Raw genomic sequence first — 19,325 nt, forward strand, 5'->3', positions numbered from 1 at the left:
TAAAGGCTTGCCTTTTAATTAAAAAGTTAAACTAGCTGCAATACAGCTGTCCTCTTCAATCATATTGTGCTAATTGCAATTTATAGGCCCATTTGCTTAATATTATAGTAGTACTATATGGTGTATTGCTGTGTAATATAAATACACAGTGACTGTTGTGAACATTTTCTAGTTATTCAGTGCATTTTGTTAAGGTCAGTGTAGAAAATGTGACACAACATATAAAGTCACAATACTATCAGAAATACACACACACACACAGTTTCAGAACCGCTTGTCCCTTACGGGGTCACGGGGAACCGGAGTCTACCCGGCAACACAGGGCGTAGGGCCGGAGGGGGAGGGGACACACCCAGGACAGGACGCCAGTCCATCGCAAGGCACCCCAAGCAGGACTGGAACCCCAGACCCACCAGAGAGCAGGACTGTGGGCCAACCCACTGTGCCACCGCACCCCCCAATATCAGAAATACAGTCTGTATCAATTCTGTATTTTTGAAGGTGAAGTAGAGTTTACATTTGCATTTATTTATTTAACAGATGCTTTTCTCCAAAGTGACTTCCCATGAACTCTATGTAGTGTTATCAGCCCACACACCTTATTCACCAGGGTGACTTACACTGCTAGATACACTACTTATAATGGGTCACTCATCCATACATCAGTGGAACACACTCTCTCTGTCACTCACACACTATGGGGGGAACCTGAACAGCATGTCTTTGGACTGTGGGAGGAAACCAATGCAAAGATGGGGAGAACATGCAAACTCCACACAGACTGAGCGGGGATTGAACCCACGTCCACTCGCACCACCCAGGCACTGTGAGACAGCAGCGATCTTGGTTTAGCTTATGTTTAAGGATGTTTTGTAAGTAACTTTAAGGTTTTTCGATAATCCTGTGTTCATTACAAATTGATTAATTTGTGGCGCCAACTTCCAGCACTACCAAAGAAAATTAAATAATCATGGCAATACACACACAGTCTGAAACCGCTTGTCCCGAGCAGGGTTCTAGCAAACTGGAGCCTAACCCAGCAACACAGGGCACAAGGCTGGAGGGGGAGGCGACACACCAAGGACCGGGTACCAGTCCATTGCAAGGCACCACAAGCAAGACTCGAACCCCAGCCCTTCCAGAGAGTGGGACCTGGCCAAGCCCACCACACCCCTCATGGCAATACCTTTTATGTTGTTCTATTTCATACATTAGTGAAAAAAGTATAGAATTAGAATCTTCAGCATCTTGTGTGTCACAAGGTCAACTCATTAAGTACTCCACCATCTGTCTTTCTATGTAAATAAACAATGATTTATCAGTGATTGTTTAACGACTGGCTGGATTCAGGTTTCACTTTTTGGTAGTTGTAGCATTTTTTCCACACATTTTTATTGCATCATTATTAAACAAAAAAAATACATTCAAAAAATAATGAATATGAAGAGAATAACTTAAATGAAAACCAAGTAGTTTTTCCTCTACATTTGTTAAATATATTTTCCATACAGTGTAAGAATTATAGTTGGGTGCCAAAATGAATTAATGGAGGACCATTGACATATGTTTTCCACTGCATATGTATTCCGATATTTTCATTATTATTATTATTATTATTATTATTATTATTATTATTATTATTATTATTATTATTTAATTAGCTCAACCATTTTGATTTTTTACTTGTTTTCCAATTACCAAGTACATTTGGAGAGAAAATAATTATTTCAAACTGTGTATTTACTTGAAATACTAACTAGGCTAATTAAGTCTGGGAAATGGATTCTAATCAAATCAAGCAGAAGTGCAGTGACAGGAGTGTGACACTCATGGTGCAAGGCATTAAGCATTTTTATTGCGGTAATTTCTTTTAAATGCGTGGGTTGATGTGCAATGGAATGAGATACTGGGCAACATATATACATCATACTGTATTACAGCTGCATTTCACACAGCAGATCTTTCTTTAGCTGAATTTTTTTTTTTTTTTTTCTGCTCTCACTTATTTCTTGCAAGACTTCAGAGTAGGAACAGTAGTAGAGCAATCTGTGAATATTCTCTAGCTGTGAATGTTCTTCTCACTGTTTAGGCTCTTTATTTCATGTCAGGTACTGTCTCAACTGGAATTGAAGGAAATAAGTGAAAAATGCTCACTGCAGACACGGGGAACTTTCAGTGCTAAAGAGCAAAGTAGAAGTAGAATTAATGAACATGTTGCTGTCTGAGGCGGTATTGATGCTCCTCCTACCCACAGGAGACATAACTCAGAGCCAACTCTTCAAGGGTTACGCTCACCTATATCATCTTCTCACTGTAATCCTCAGTTCCCCAGCAGCTCTATGCACTACATGTCTACTCACAAAGGAATGAAAAAGCTTGAGTTGATATTCTTTTTGGACCACAGCCCAAATAATGTTCAGTGATTTTCACAGGGTTGTGGCATGAGTTTGAACATGGAAACATTTTTTGCAGCTGCTTTCCAGCCTTTGGACAACTCCCGTTGTTCTACAGCACCACTGCCATGCATATGGACTAAGAATTAATGACACAGTTAAGCACAAAAGGTCATAATCAGCCTGTGCTCTGTATGTATCTGTTGACTGCTAGCTGAAGATATCTTCTATTTTGATTGTAATGATCTTGTTGAAATTTATACCATGGTCTGCTGGATTGGGCATTTTTAAACTCCACAAACACACATTGTCTGAACGACTTGTCCCATACAGGGTCGCGGGGAGCCGGAACCTAACCCGGCAACACAGGGCATAGGGCTGGAGGGGGAGGGGACACACCCAGGACGGGACACCAGTCCATCACAAGGCACCCCAGGCGGGACTTGAACCCCAGGCCTTCTAGAGAGCAGGACCCAGTCCAACCCACTGCGCCACTGCGCCGCCATGCCCCCCAAACAACTTAATTTTTCGAAAAAAGAAATTATTCTCTGACCCTGAAATCATATTTTTTTCATGAAGATGTATATAATGACAGAAATGTGAATACCTGACAACACATATACCAAATGCTTTGTACAACCATCTCACCCTCAACAGATGGTAAAACATTTTGAAAAGTGTGGTGTGAATGGGACTTTAATGAATCAACACTGATTCACAGATGTGAGCGTCTGCTGTGCGCATTAAAGTCAAACTCGGAGATAACGTTACATTAAGCCCACAAGCAAATCTGGAAGCAGGGCGGGCTGAAGCACATTGTTTATTGTACATCTGCCACAGCTTTGACAAATGTGAACCTAAACAAGGGCCACACTCAAAAGGCTTGATGGCGCCAAGTCAATTAGCTTCTGCAGATGTAATAAATTACACAGAGGTTCTCCACTGAAGAAGGCCATGATTAACATTCTCCCACAGAGGCAATACATCATGTAATTGTTCTGCCTTCAGTAATTACATTGTAACAAACAAAGCAGCACAGAAATTACGCAAAATCGCATTAGGATGCAGGGAGAAAGTTGGACCAACATAGACTGACATAAACACTGCAAGTAAAAAGCGCTCTATGGCGTTTATGGCACGATAACAAACAAAATAATCTGTTTCGACCAATCTTGAAACAAAGAAAAAAAACTGCCAGTTCAATGAAATATCAATTTTCCATGATATTTTGAGTGCATATCCACATTGTGACAAATGACGATAAGTACTGGAACAATGCAGAAAGCCTTGTGTTTATGATTAAGTGAGGTCTTAGAGAAGAATAGAGCAAACAGTAAAGGATCTTCACCGAAAAGCACTGACATGCAACTTTCAGGTTTCACACCAATTCTGCTTTTCATTTTGGGACATGAAGGGATCCTTCCAGTCTAGTTATTTAACCATGATAAGAAGCAGAAAAATAAATGTACCTCGTGTGCTGAAAAAGATGCAGTTGGACTCTGTGTGTGTGTGTGTGTGTGTGTGTGTGTGGGGGAGGGTTGTGATGGTGAAAGGACAAGAGCTTATTTGCTGTGTTCATAAGAAATGAATTAGCCAGTCCTTAGAGTCTAATGCTTGCTTTGCTTTAATTTCTTCCATTACTGCTGACCCGCTGGTTTGGATCCAAGGGGCAGGAGAAAATTGCATGACTAAATGAAACGCCATTAGTTGCAAATCCTCTTTCAGCGTAGTTGTAAAAGCTTGTTTTGTCTGTTACATTATTGCACCTGCAATAACAGCCATTTTTACGCCAAGGACATAAGTGATGTTGACATTCTGAGGATATGAATACTTCTTTAAAAGTCATTTCTATCACTGTAACAGTTGTTGATCTAGACCTTAAGGTTCAAGTCCCAGGAGTGGCACTGTTGTACTGTTGTTGTATAATTGTATAACCTGACATTATTCAAGAATATAGAGACAAAAATATTTATTAAAAAAAAGCATGGCTTTCTTTAAAAGCTGTTATGCAGCTGTGTCATGAGGGAGACCTCATTCCACATGTTTATTCCAAGTTTTTGTTCTTGTGTGTCTTCTTCGCTGTTTCTTAAAGAACAGAACTTCAGTTTTTGTAGGAAGCATGTAACTTTTAACTTTTTTAACTTTTGTAGGATTCTGGGCCAGTTGTCTAACTCTTGCTTAGCAATAAAATATTAACACTTTACTGGGGGGCAGTGGAAGGAAAGCAATCTGGCTAAAGTGTCCCAACAAATGCAAGTCTTACATTTATTTACATAGCAGACATTTTACTCCAAAGCAACTTCCAACAAACTCTATGTAGTGTTATCAGCCCACACACCTTATTCACCAAGGTGGCTTACACTGCTAGATACACTACTTACACTGGGTCACTCATCCATATATCAGTCACTCACACACTATGGGGGAACCTGAACAGCATGTCTTTGGACTGTGGGAGGAAACCAATGCAAAGATGGGGAGAACATGCAAACTCCACACAGGCTGAGCAGGGATTGAGCCCATGTCCTCTCACACCATCCAGGTGCTGAGATACCAGCGCTACTCACTGTGCCCCCCTGCCCCCCCCAAATCTTCGAATATAGTCATAACCTGTTAGACATGCTATTATGAAATGTTTATGACAATGTTATGACATCTATAAGACTGTGTTATGAAGACATTATGACTGGGGTTGTTGAATAGAGCATTGTTGGATATTCTCCATATTACATCAAATTTACTGGCAGTGCATTTCTTTCTTTGTTTTTTTTTCAAATAAGAAAGGCACATAAAAAGCCATATTATTGCTCCAGAGCTGTTCTCATCATCAGTTAGTCATCCCTTCTCCCAGTGCGGCACATGTCCTTTATGCATCATTAAGGTCTTTTTTCACTTGCTTATACCTCAAGATGATAAGAGTGTGAATGTAAAAAGTCAAAGTAGTATGCCATTCATTCCGAAAGATGCTGAACAGTCTTCATTTCTGACCTTCAGGGCAATCTGCCACAGTGAGTGAAGTAAGCAACTTTCGGGAAAATGATTCATACTTCTATATTGCCAATGTTGACTTGGAATGGTTGAACTCTGCAATATATAAACTATTTGTTTATTTTTCCTGAAACTCCAAATCATATATAAAGTTGGAAAAAAGGTACTACTGAAAAAAGAAAAAAAAATAAAAAAATTAAAAATTGCTCAGTAGTGACAGTGATAAAAAAAATCTCAGAAATATATTTGTAAGTACACAGGGGGTGCGGTGGCGCAGTGGGTTGGACCGCAGTCCTGCTGTCCGGTGGGTCTGGGGTTCAAGTCCCGCTTGGGGTGCCTTGTGACGGACTGGCGTCCCGTCCTGGGTGTGTCCCCTGCCCCTCCGGCCTTACGCCCTGTGTTACCGGGTAGGCTCCGGTTCCCCCGTGACCCCGTATGGGATGAGCGGTTCTGAAAATGTGTGTGTGTGTGTGTATTTGTAAGTATTAGCTTTCAGAAACTATATAGAGCATCTCTGTCATTTATTCTTTCTTTAGAGAGTTGCAAAGTGTAATTTGAACACCGTTAGGGTTTTTAACAGCAATTTAGGAAATCATAGGAAAAAAAATCCATGTCCTGCTAGGTTGTGTCACATGCTAAATGTCTGTGTCTCTGAGGCTGAGAACGCAACAGAGGCGAGGCCACGCGGGGAGACAGCACCTGGTTTTCAAGCAGCGGTGACCAGGGGACGGATGCGGGCGGACAAAAGGTGTCGAAGCAAGACGTGCTAAGGGGGGGCGTAATCTCTGGGCCAGACTCCCTGAGGCTCTTGAAAATAGCCTATCTCTGAGCGATACCATCAGCAACGCAGCCTGGTGCTATGCCAGCCGGCACACAGACAGAAAATGGACTGAGGACTGAAAATAAGGTCTAAAAGATAAGAATTTAATAAGAAATAGTTATTATATTTCCGATAAAATAAAAACAGTGGCGCTCTGCTGATAGCAATACGATGGAGAGTTATAGTATTAAATTTGCCTGTCTATAAAAACCACATAAGCGCACAGCAATAGGTGTTGTGCTTGTGTGCTGCTCATCACGCCCTGCTCCGAAATCAAATCAGCTTCTGCCTGCTGGTATTTTGCTTGTAAATCTTACCATCTGGCAGGCGTCTGTCCGATTTATCAGGACACAGAAATGCTTGAAAACTTTGATACCAGAGCAGGGATAATATCCTGTGTATCCTCTTTTAACAAGGAGGGAAGTGGTATTGCTCTCTATTAAAGTAGCAATGAGTGGTTCATCATACAGCGTGAACACTGGTGAGCTACATGGTTGACCCACTCATAACAGACCACCCCGATGGCATCCTGAGTCATGACTTGCCACCACATAGCGGGGGCATCTCAGCGAGAAGTAATGGCATGTGTATCACAACAGCCCCAGCTTGCTCTCATTGCAGCTACCGACCTTCCTGCTTGCGGACCAGTTCCTAGGTGCTACTTAGGTACCTGCAGGGACTACACAGAGCAGTCAGAAACCTTCACGGTTTCAGACCAGTTGTCATTTATGTTTATTTATCCAGCATTTTTCTCCAAAGCAGCTTACAACGTTAAGTTACTTTCGTTGATTTACAAACGTACTGCAGGTGGGTCATTTTTACTTGAGTATTTCTGCATAAGAGCCCTGCTTCAGCTACACCAGGAGTTGGGGTTTGAACCTGGGCCCTTTGAGTGCAATGCGGCACGCTACCTGCCACCAGATGCAGTCATTTCAGCAGCTCACCGCGGACTATAATCTCCCATCTTATAAAAATGAGATTCTCCTGGAGCAATCGTCTTTTAATCATTTTACACTCCAAGCTGTTCAGCGCTGCCCTTTCCCTTTTAAGTGTGAACTCTTGGCTTGTGCCTTTCAGAGTTACACACCTCAAATAAGTGTTAATACAGCGCAGTAATTATTAGCTGCACTTTCAAACTCAGTTATTCAGCTTGCACTCTTGGGAGACACAGGCATCTGGCAAAATGAGGTCTCATGGTAAGAGTCTGATGTTCCGCAAATGCAGAAGCAATCAGCTACCACGGAGCAGATTGCCCATACAGTGGTCCAGATTGTTACCAATCTCCCTCAGCAGATGTCAGAACCCAGTACACATATGGAAAAAGTCACTAATAGGTCCTGGCACATCACAGATTCCAGGCTAAAGTAGTTTTAACTAAACTAAAATGGTCTCGCATAAAAACTAATGATAGGGGAATTAAAGCTGTGATATTTTTATATGCTTTCATGAGTTTGGTATAAGTAAAAATCATATATGCAGTTATAGATCACTTTTTGAAGAAAGAAACTTTAAGAATCGGTGTAGTATAACCTTTCTCAAATTTAGTTGTGCTCCCAACCATTTAACTGCTGAGTAACCTATTGCTAGTTAACTGTATGTATGCATGTACAAATAAAGGGTGACACGGTGGCACAGTGAGTAGCACTGCTGTCTTGCAGTGCCTGGGTGGTGTGAGAGGACATGGGTTTGATCCCTGCTCAGCATGTGTGGAGTTTACCTGTTCTCCCTATGTTTGTGTGGGTTTCCTCTGGGTGCTCTGGTTTCCTCCCACAGTCCAAAGGCATACTGTTCAGGTTCACCCATAGTGTGTGAGTGACAGAGAGAGTGTGTTCCACTGATGTATGGATGAGTGACCCAGTGTAAGTAGTGTATCTAGCAGTGTATGTAACCTTGGTGAATAAGGTGTGTGGGCTCATAACACTACATTAGAGTTGACTGGAAGTCGCTTTGGGGAAAAGTGTCTGATAAATAAATGTAAAATTAGTTGCTGACTCTTTACATTTATTTATTTAGCAGAACAGAACAGTGTGAATCACAGTCAAATATTAACTGTGTATTTACTGGAATCAGCAGATTATAAGGGCAGATGTATTACAATATTATGTTTAATGTTGTATTGAGCTCCAGGTTAGTGTAATGGTGATTAGCTGATAGCCACATAATAACCAACAGATTTACTACTGTGTGATAGTTTTAAGTGACACTGCTTCTTCCTGTTGTTTTGTTGTCAAGGCATTTCTGATGCAGGGAACTCATCGGGGGACCAGTTCCTTCTCTAGAGAGGAACATAAGTGTCCATGTGTTAGCCAAGATGAAAATGATCCCTTTAAGAAAGCATAGATATGTGCGGGTCTGAGGCTCATCAGTTAAGAAGAAAATGGTTTGTAGTGTTGCTCTTGGATGCTGTTGGCCTGTACCCTTCCTTTTGGTGGCTGTAGTAAGCTTCCCCTTCTTAAGCCATTCCAAATCCAGAGCAATTATACACTGGAGGGTTTTGTGCGAGTTGAACCGGGAGCAGCTGTGAATTTTAAATCCTGGACTAAAAACACAGAGCCATAGAAGGAGGGAGGAGGGATGTAGCACTGTGGTGCAAAGGAATAATTTGTGATTAACACAAAGGAGGCTGCCTTAATTCAGATCCTCCACTGCTGCTCCCGAATTCTGGTACACCACTAACCAGATGTTCACTCTGTGGGTAGGCTGGCCGATCATGATATTGACTCCTCTTGGTACGATGTGGGGTGTCACGCATCATGAAATGAGCGGCAAGTATGTGTGCTACCATAAGAAGGAACTCTCATTAGAGGCCAGAGAGTAACAAGTTGCATTAAGGTACAAGTGGATGTACTTCTGCTCTAGTAAACCTTTGCTGATGTACTTTTTTTTCCCCCACACAGGAGAACAGTTTTATGAAACATCCCCATACGAACCAGTGACAATTCTCCATTCTGATGTTTTTCGACTGGCATCGATTATAGGTAAGAAAGGTGGTTCTTGCTTTTGCTCACTTAAAAAAAAATCGGCTTTTAGTACTGGGTAAACGCACAGATTAATAAAAGTTTGTATGCTCACAAGATTGTCCCTGTTGTCACGTTAAAACGCATTTCAGTCTGAATTTAAAGTTCCTAATTCTATACATATACTTACACTACTTAGGAAAGTTCTTGCAATTAGATACAGGAGATTAACAACAGATAAGAAGTGGTAAAACTTATGATGTTACTAAAGTGGATAGAATGGTATTGATGCACTGCACTGATTTCAATTTCCTCTGTGATAATGAAACCCAATTCATGAAGACTGAAAAGGTTTCATGAAGAGATGTGCAGCACACTGAAAAGCAAATATTAAATATTGACTTCAAGTGTGCTACTAAAGCCAAATTTGATATGGAAATCCTCCTGTGGCAGGGAAAAAAAAATGGCGTTTATCATCTTTTATTACACCCCTCATATTGAGTGTTTCTACTGCACCTTGGTTGCTCGGGGTCTTTTCTCTGAAAACAAATATTTGCTTCCATGCATTTATTTTATACTTTCCTTTTCCTGATTGCATATGGTATTTATGGGTTTATTAAACTTCAGGTGCTGAAGTGGGAAAAGCATGGACATTATATCTGACTTTAAAATTTCTGGTTGACACAGAGCGAGCACATGGCTAATTGATGTGAACATGTTTAATGTATACGTTAGAGAAGCAATAATGTTATGAAGTCTCAGATAAAGTTAATGGAGTAAATGAGGCAACTGTGAAAAAATTGTGTCCATAAGACTATTGGCATAACGGCCTTAACTAGAAGTACAGATTCAGGACATGAACATTGGCGTTTCTTTAACTTTGAATGATATGGAAGAGGGGGGTGCAGTGGCGCAGTGGCGCAGTGGGTTGAACCACAGTCCTGCTCTCCGGTGGGTCTGGGGTTTGAGTCCCGCTTGGGGTGCCTTGCGACGGACTGGCGTCCCGTCCTGGGTGTGTCCCCTCCGGCCTTACGCCCTGTGTTGCCGGGTAGGCTCCGGTTCCCCGTCACCCCGCATGGGACAAGCGGTTCTGAAAATGTGTGTGTGATATGGAAGAGATGACTTTATTTTGATGAGCTGCTTTGTTTACTCCTGATTTCTTATTAATGAGAATCTTAACTTGCTTAGAGTTAACAGCTGCTAGAAGGTAGGCTTGGAATGTTGGGGTCATAACTTGTGCGAGATGTGACAGGAGCCATTGCATCATGCAGCACTGGGTCCTCCTTTGGGAATCTCAAGTAAATTCAAAAAAAAAAGCAAGAGTGCATTAGAAGGCTGTGCATTAGTGCACCTCCAGGCAGCAGCTAACATGCTGATTGGTGCGAAAAGTCTCGGCCTCACAGAGGAAGGCCACTAGAGAGCAGGCAGATGTGGTGACACGACATTGTGGCCTCACCCAGGCCGCAGAGAACCGTCAGCAGAAAGCAGAAGAGACCTGGCTGTGAGGGTGGGGGAGTCCTGGTGCAGAGGTCTGGGTTCAGTGAGGATGACAGAGTGCCACCAAATCGGGGCTGGACATTGAGGTAGTACAGCAGGTGCTCTTTGAAATATTGCTGGCACCGCAGACCGCTTTGCTGGAGCCAGTACAGTGCAGCACTGTGGCTGATGAACGCACAGCTTACACTCTGGGCATGGTCTTCTCATTCTCTAGGCAGAGAGGAAAGTCGGACGCTTGGTTCCATTAGACCAATGAATCTGCAATACATGTTCCTAACCCCCAGAATGCCTGTGCATGAGTTCAGCAGCTATTGCTAGCATATATTTATTTCATTCTGTCGTTATTCGTTAAGCTGTTCTTTATATATTTTATTATTTTTTTAAAAGGTTATGTTTAAAAGATGAGAATGCACTTAGGGTAGACATTATCTGATTAAACATGTAAATCTAGCTCCAGGGAACCAAAGATAAACTGTATGCAATTGCGGAGAAATGTTCTCTTGTATTTGGTGACTCAGATTGTCTGTACTTCTTATTTAAGACACTTTTGGTGTTTTGCAGCCTTCTGTAAGAAAGCAATTCCCAAAATGGATTTTAACTTCTGACGACAATTACCCGTCAATAGCTAAATGATTTCCGCTATCTTCTGCAGCCACACATAAATCCCAGTCTGTGTTCCATAAAACAGAAGTCATCTGGCCAGACTGGACAGTGCCAGACAGTAAAATATGAGCCAAGCATGAAAGAAGACAGGATTTTTATTATGTGACACAAGATTCATTTCATGGGTCATTTCAATAGTCTCCAAAGGCTGTGATTTGTATGAAAGGTCCCAATATTGGAAAATTCTTTGAGATATTTGTTTTTTTTTTTTTCTTTCAATTTTATTCTTTTTTTTTCACAATGCCAAGGACAAGTAATGAATCAAATATATTGTCACAGCCAAGGATGCAGACATAGATGTATGACTTTGTGGAGATGGGCAGACAAAGTGTGATGTGTTTCGAGTGAGGTGATGGGAGCTGTGTGTGTTGATCAGGCCTCAATACTGCCCCTGGTAGCAATCTGAATATTTTACCAACAATAGTCTTTGGCACAAGAAGCTACTGTAGCATTCACCCACAAACCAGCCACAGAACCATTCTTCAGTTCAGTTATGGAGCTGTCCTCATGACAAGGGCCGCAGTGCTTCCTTCTAACAGAAAATATCCAATTGTATGAATAGGTAAGGTATAAAAAAATCTAAGGTGTCTAAGCATCTCTGAAGCAATTAATGTGTGGAAAGAAGGCTAAAATGATTGAAATGCAGAATAAAAACAATGAACTTCTGTAAAGCTACATCTTAGTTGTCAGAAGAGCTTTGTTACTGGCCACCATATTTGACCATTCAGGGGGGCAAAAAAACAAAACTGCTTTTGACGGGAATCTGGTTTTCTCACATTTAGCTAAATACTGAGTTTCAGATTAGGCAGTCTATGGTAACATGCAAAAATAAATCATCTTCAGATAATGTCATTAACATATATTGCAGAGTGAATAAGAAATATACTTGATAATGGGTTGTTATTTCCATCATCTTTCTCTTAAAAAAGGTCACCATGTGGATATGGAAAATTCTATGTGGGAGGGCTCCTCAAAGTGAGAGGGACAAATGGGAATGAATATAAAGGAGAACTGGGAACTTACAGTAGTAGCAGTGTCACCATCAACAATCAACCTCCCAGTACATGCGTATGCATTTTCAACACCCAGCTGGCTTGACTCTTTTTTAATCTCTCCATTGACAAAATTGATGGGTCCTCAATCACACCAAGTGAATGAAAAAAGTATTAAAGGAGTAATAGGCCAGCAAGTTCTACAGGGACCTAGAATAACTTCACAGCATTCAGAAATAAGTCAGAGAAGGAGGTACTCTCTTGAAAAATTGTTGTAATGTGTACAGCATCCATGGTGATGCTAGCCATTTCTTGCTGAGTCAGAAGAGCTGTTCATGCACCAGACTGTTCTTTTCATTGTGAGATTCTGTGTATCACTGCAATATCTTGTTTCAGAAAGTAAAATTCTGAAGGATGCAAAAATAACATTTCCTTTATGAACGATTTCAGAAAGTATGAAAAGGTGGTTGCCAAGCTGAAGAGAAGTTTGCACAGTTTACGTCTGAACATCCGTGTCAGTTTGCCTTTCGACCTTGTCCTTTCATTGGTTCATGGAGGGGTTTGCTTCTGGATATTTGGGACGTTGCAGAAAGGAGATGGGCAGGTTCCCTTGCCCAGCAAAATGTTGAAACATTGTTGTCACATTTGTACCGTACACAAATACTCCTTGTCTTCAAATGCCTCTCAGGGGCAGGAGAGCCTTTTCAACCATTTCTCGGGCATGTTGACAGCATGGTCGTGGCAGTGATGATGATGATGATGATGATGGTGGTGGTGGTGGTGGTCGTTGCAGTGATACTAGCTCTGTGGCTCCACTGGTAACGGTTTAGCCATGCGACAGGAGGCACAGCTATTTGTAACACTGTCACCCACATATTGAATTTGTGCCAGTCCATCTGTGACAGTGTCTCCTTTTCGCTAGGACCCCATGGCTCACTGCATTACCTGTTCTGAAGGGCAAGCCACCCACTAGCTGAGAGTGTGACCACAAATATAATAAGGAGCATAAACAGAGGAGGATGCTACTGAGCAAGGTAGTGATTTCTCAGACCTGGCACACTACAGTACAAGGATGAGGTTATAGTAGCGTGAACATACTGGAAGAGTTAAATGAGGAAAGTATTGTAAAATGCACTATGCACTGGGAGATGGAAAGAGAATATATTGGAAGTTAACATGAAAGAGTTACAGAAACTGGGAGAAGAGAGTAAAATGGCGGAGAAGCAGGCAGAAAATGGAGGAAGTGGGATGTTTTTTTTCTTTTTTTTCTGCCTGTGCACTAAAACTGCATGTCAACATAACAAAAGGAAATGCTGTGTTCAGAATTCTGTAAGTGATGCTTACAGTTTTCTAGAAACACTTTAGTGTGTGTGAAGGTTTCATTACCAAGATAATTTTTGTGTGTGACCTCAATTTGAGTTACATAATTTAATGTGATTAACAAATGTGCTTATTTAAATTGTCTCTGACTGTATTTCATTATACTTGGCAGTATGACAGTAATTATGGGGATGGGAGAAACCAACTTTAATGGCATTTGTGAATTACAATTAATTTGTAATCAGTTTAGATTTTCCTCTTAAATAATTTTGTTTACTTGAAAGAATGTACATCAGGAATTTAAAGATATAGTTTAAGTCGGAGAATCTTCCTGATACTTAGGGACAGATGAACACACCAATATATAGAGATGCAAAAAGGCAGTCAGGCAAATGTTCTCCCTGTTAGTTTTGAGTCAAACAAAATAATTTGTTAAGGAGATGTTCTGTTAATAAATTCTAGGCTCTCCTTTTAAAAATTCTGCAATCACTCTCATTTGTAAAATGCTCCGGAAAGGCATCCACAGCACTGAGGCACAACAAATAATTTTTAAAGGATCTACACCAAGAAATACTTGGAATTCATTCCGATTTTTTTGCTCACAGCTTATCATTTCGTAGAGTTAGCAATGAGGCAAGTCTGTTACCTTGACATTTATTTTCACCCATAATGCAATCAACAATTTGGTATAAAGTCAACTCCATGCATTTCCGAACACTATTGAAAAAATGTCAGAGTGAGAGAAGTATGGAAGAAACACCTTTTAATGCAGCATCAAGTGGCCTCATATTTTTCACCATTGTTTCCGTATCATTTACCTGAGATAATCAATGACATTTCTCTTCCTTTCTGACTCAGCAAGGAAGGGCTTGCACCACAGTGCACATCTCAGTCTTTGGCAACCCAAGCATAACCCTCTAAAGCTGTCTCCCACCAGCTGTAGTCGCTGTCCCCATTAAGGAAGGGTGTTTCCCAAAGTGCTTTTGAATTTGGCACATAATACTCTGTGAAAAAGACAAGAAAAATAAGTAGAAGACAGAGAGAGATCATCTGAGAAATCACAGATTAAGAAGTAAATGATAGAAGGAAAAAGTGAAAACTGCCTAAAAAGGATGAAGGTATGGGGAATTCAATGGAAAAATGCTCCCTTCTGACTAAGAGTCCCAAATGGAAGTGAATATAAAAGGGCTGTCAGGAGAACTCATATGGTAGTATGTGGTACCATCTGCCAGCCAATAAATGTGAATTTTCAGCATCCTCATGGCTTGACTCTTTTTTCAGATCTATCTGTTGAGAAAATATATGGCCTCTCCAGTTGTCATGGAATGCCTCCTCCCAGTAAGATGCTGCTAGTTTGATGCTGAAATGTACTATTTATTTGCCGTTTACAGGCAGAGTCCACTGAAGTGTTGGGTCAATGCCACATTTGCAGAAATTCTGTGCTACAGTAGATGTTTCTGCAGTATATTTTTTTGCTTCTTTATGCGAGACCTTTTCAAGGTACGATTTTACATGACGTATGAGTTCCATTTATAGGCACTGAATTGTTTTGCCAACACACAGAGACCTCATGCTGTTTCTGAGACTGTGTACCTCACCAAAGTATCCCTTTTTCCTGGAACTACACTGTCTAAAGAATGTTCTATCTCCTCTGGGTCAAACTGATTTTGGAAGGAAAGGAAAATGTTTTTTTTTTTTTTTTCTCACTCTCTAAAAGAAGCACTCAAGAACACAGCTGCAATTCAGCCAAGAAACTGTGACAGAAATTTTTTTTGTACCGGTGTTTTGCCTGTACAGAATGTTATAGATTTTCTCCCCAACATACTGGAACTCCGCCTGCAAAAACACATTTTAAAATTGCATTTAAAAATGTCACAGCAGCCAAACTTTGAATTTCCCATAGAGGGGGTCAAATTATCTATGGGAAAAAGCTGGGAAAGAAGGGGAATGAATAATATGTAGCCTCTTAGTAGAAATCCTGCATTCACTACCATTTGCAAAGGACTTTGCAAAGACATCAATGGCACCTAACCACAAACATATAAATCATTTTCAAAGGTCTAGCCCAAAAGGGTAGTTCTATTTTTTCTTATCTATAGTAAATTTCTGCCTATTTTCACAAGCAGGGCATGAGGATAAGATACAAACTGCATAGGCACTGCAGTCCAGACAATAACAGTAATAATGTTAAGTAACATGGGCTCTTTAGGAAGGGGTTAGTGTAATTATCTCAAATGAGGATGGTTTGTTTCTGCATCATTTGGACATGATGCTAAATATGCAATATTTCAACTACATCACTCAGTTACAAGCAGAACTGAATTCTCTAGGAAGAAAGTTTGGAGAAAACCACATGAGTCAATTACTAGTGCATGGAGAGATACCTACTCATTCTTTCCAAAAAAGTTATATATGACTAAAAGTAAAACTTCAGAAGTTGAATTTGCTACGCTTGTTTACTGCTTCAGTCTGTGTAAACTTGCAATTATTCAAAGTTTTTGCTGCTTCTGTTGCTTCTGAGTACCCTCTAGGGATTTTTAATGAGACACTGTTTACAGAGTAGCATCTTAATTTGCTGTGCATTTGAAATAATATCTTCCCTTTATGTGGTTAGAATTCTTAACCAGGACTGAGTTGCACAAAACACTGAAAATGCAATTGTGATAATAGGCCAAGAAGATGTTTAATGTTTAAATGTTTCTGCAAGTATATGCATGTGAAGCTAATAATAGAGGTGATCAGGACTGTACTGCCAGCATAGCAAAAACTGGCAAAACACCACTAGGCTAATGCCATGCACAGTCAGTCTAAAAATGGTATTTACCAAATGGAAAGGACTTTGGTACAGTCTGGTAAGCTGCAACCACGTTCGGCTGAATTATGGAGACAAGCAGAATCATGTGTCACATTTTAAAAATATTCTAACCTCGTGTGCAGCCCAGTTAATCAGTGTGTCTGCAATGAAATTGTGGTCTGCTTGAATAAGTTCTGTTTCCTTTTGACTCGACCAGCTTGCAAACACACTCGGCTTCTGTCCACATCCAGTAGCTGAGTCATCTGTTATCCCTTCCAGTCAGGTTTTTCCCCCTTGCTGTCTCCCAATTTTTTTTTTTTTTTTTTTTTTTCTAAAATCTGAATTTCTGGAGGGAAATGGATGGTCAACACCGTGGCTGTTTGTAGTGCTGATTCTGGACCATTTTTACCTCATGTCTGTCCTCATCCCTCGGCTGCCACCACAGGAGGAGGACACCTATGAAGGGGAGGCTTTGGCAGTGGGAAGGGATGAAGTTGGAGTTTGAAGATACCGATGCTTGGGTTTTATATCAGATCTCCAATCTTCTAGGCCCATAGTGACCCATGTTCAGTATTCTGCTTCCATCCCAGTGAATGAAGAGTGCACTGTCAAAGGCATCATCTTGACTCTGCCTCTTACATAAGTTATGAAATGGAAAAACACCAGTCTGATTGCTTTATCCCTGAGGAACAGCTTTAAGCATGAGTTGGCAGACACTGTGATGGGTGGGAAGCACACATTTGCCATCCTAGCTGGCACCTTCTCATTTTGAATCACATGGGTCTTGAAATGTGTCTGACTCCAGTCAGACCCCTAATACCTCACTGTATTCATAGGAGCAGAAGGCAGAAGGAAAAAAAAGTGTGCATAGTTTTAAAAAACATCATAAATACTTACGTGTTTCTGTGTATGTGTGTGGCACAGACCCACTGCTGACAACACTGCAGGTGAACACACCCATGAGCCCCAGGTGTGTCTGGTAGGGATTGCTTACGCTGTTGAGTGAGCGTGTTCGATTATGTTTTGCATTAAAACAGATGGAAATAATTGTGCTTTTTCCTTATGTTATGTGATAACTTTGCCCAGTTTGTCACATGCTTGTTCTCATCAATAACACCCATACAATAATGGAAAACAATTATTAAGGAAACATTTTCTTTCGAACCGTAGAGTGCAGGCGTTTTGACTAGTGTAACCATCACAGGCAAGAAAAAGCCAAAATGGTACACTAATGAAAGAAGCAGATACAATGAAAAAGAATGTGCTTCAGCCTCAGTTGGACCCACAGGCTTCCATATTTGAGGTGGTGCACATTAAAATTTAGCAAGGAGAAAGGTCGCTGTAGTCAGTTTCATGAAAATATGAAAACCTACATCACACTGCCCTGTGCCCTGCCTTAGTGTGTATATTTTATAACAATAGTTTTGAAAACATTCTTTTCTTTCAGAAGTTGGAAATGTTATGATACAAATACATTATTAATCTATTTTTTTTAACTAGTAGGCTGTCATATGTATTTTTTACACATATTAAGGATGATAACCTTCCGATTATCATTGAGTTTGGCTAGCTAAAAATGGGAATGGCCCCAGTCTGTGTATTATACTGTAAACTTTGATCTACATCTTCTTTACAAGTTGTTCTAGGGCACAGCTGGTAGCATAGTGGTTAGAGCTGCTGCCTTTGGACCCAAGGCTTGAGTCTCACCTCTGGCTGTAGTACCCTTGAGCAAGATACTTACTCTAAATTTCTCTAATAAATGTTATCCAGCTGTACAAATAGATAAATGATGGTAAGTAGATTAACAACATAAGTTGTTTTGGAGAAAGGTGGCAGTAAGTTTACTTGAGTCCATAGCAAGTTAAATTCTACTACCATTTACAGTAGTGTTGTTAAATAGCAGGATGGGCTAGATGAGCTCTGCTCATTTGTAACTCTTCTTATGTTCTTAACTTTGCGGGGAGTTTGGGAATTACAGCTACTCAGTGCGCTGCCTTCGGGAAACCAGTTCATTAGAATAAGTTTATAGAGATCAATCCACAAATGGTAAACAGCTGTAACCAACTGCAGTTGCTGTAAATATCTGCCACATGAGCCAGGGGACCTGCTAAGATATATAAAAAAAAAATTAAAGTATTGAGGGCTCAGTAACAAACAATAAACTAGGCAAATATTTTTTCAGTCAGAGCAATTTCCTGTTAGACTGTAATCATTCCCCGAGATACACCCATTTGACTTAAGGAAAATTCAGCTTTATAAATACTTTGATTAGTACCCTACTTCATGTTACAAGGCATTTCTTTATGAGGAATTTATGAGGGATGAATTTTGGACCTCCAGATGCAATCATTTGAGGAGCGTGAGACCTGCACGTTTACATTTATCCATTCAGCAATACACTTTTCCAAAGCAACATGATCATTAACTAGTATTTAGCTGACACCTTCATCCAAGATGACTTACAGTGCTGTTTACATTAACTACAGTCATTCACCCATCAATAGAACAAAGCAATGTAACAGGCTCATACACAGACATGCATACACATATAACGCTGTTGCCTCACAGCGCCCGGATGGTGCGAGAGAACGTGGGTTCGATCCCCACTCAGTCTGTGTGGAGTTTGCATGTTCTCCCTGTGTCTGCATGGGTTTCCTCTGGGTGCTCTGGTTTACTCCAGCAGTCCAAAGACATGCTATTCGGGTTCCCTCATAGTGTGTGAGTGACTGAGAGAGAGTGTGTTTCACTGATGTATAGATGAGAGACCCATTGTAAATAGTGGATCTAGCAGTGTAAGTCACCTTAGTGAATAAGGTGTGTGGGCTGGTAACACTACATAGTATCCATTGTAAGTTGCTTTGGAGAAAAGTGTCTGATAACTGAAAAAGTGTATAAATGTAA

The 19,325-nt window shown here is 40.7% G+C and overlaps 1 protein-coding gene across 2 annotated transcripts in view; it reads left to right on the forward strand.

Annotated features, from left to right (window-relative positions):
- LOC108929452 (GDNF family receptor alpha-2-like) overlaps nt 1-19,325 on the forward strand; it is a 67,438-nt gene that overhangs the window by 14,677 nt on the left and 33,436 nt on the right. For both annotated transcript variants that reach the window (XM_018743974.2, XM_018743975.2), the window contains exon 3: nt 9,099-9,179. In XM_018743974.2, coding sequence (XP_018599490.2) covers nt 9,099-9,179 — 81 coding nt within the window. The remainder of the gene's footprint in view (nt 1-9,098; nt 9,180-19,325) is intronic.

Source organism: Scleropages formosus, chromosome 12 (genome assembly GCF_900964775.1).
Source record: "Scleropages formosus chromosome 12, fSclFor1.1, whole genome shotgun sequence".
Classification (NCBI taxonomy): domain Eukaryota; kingdom Metazoa; phylum Chordata; class Actinopteri; order Osteoglossiformes; family Osteoglossidae; genus Scleropages; species Scleropages formosus.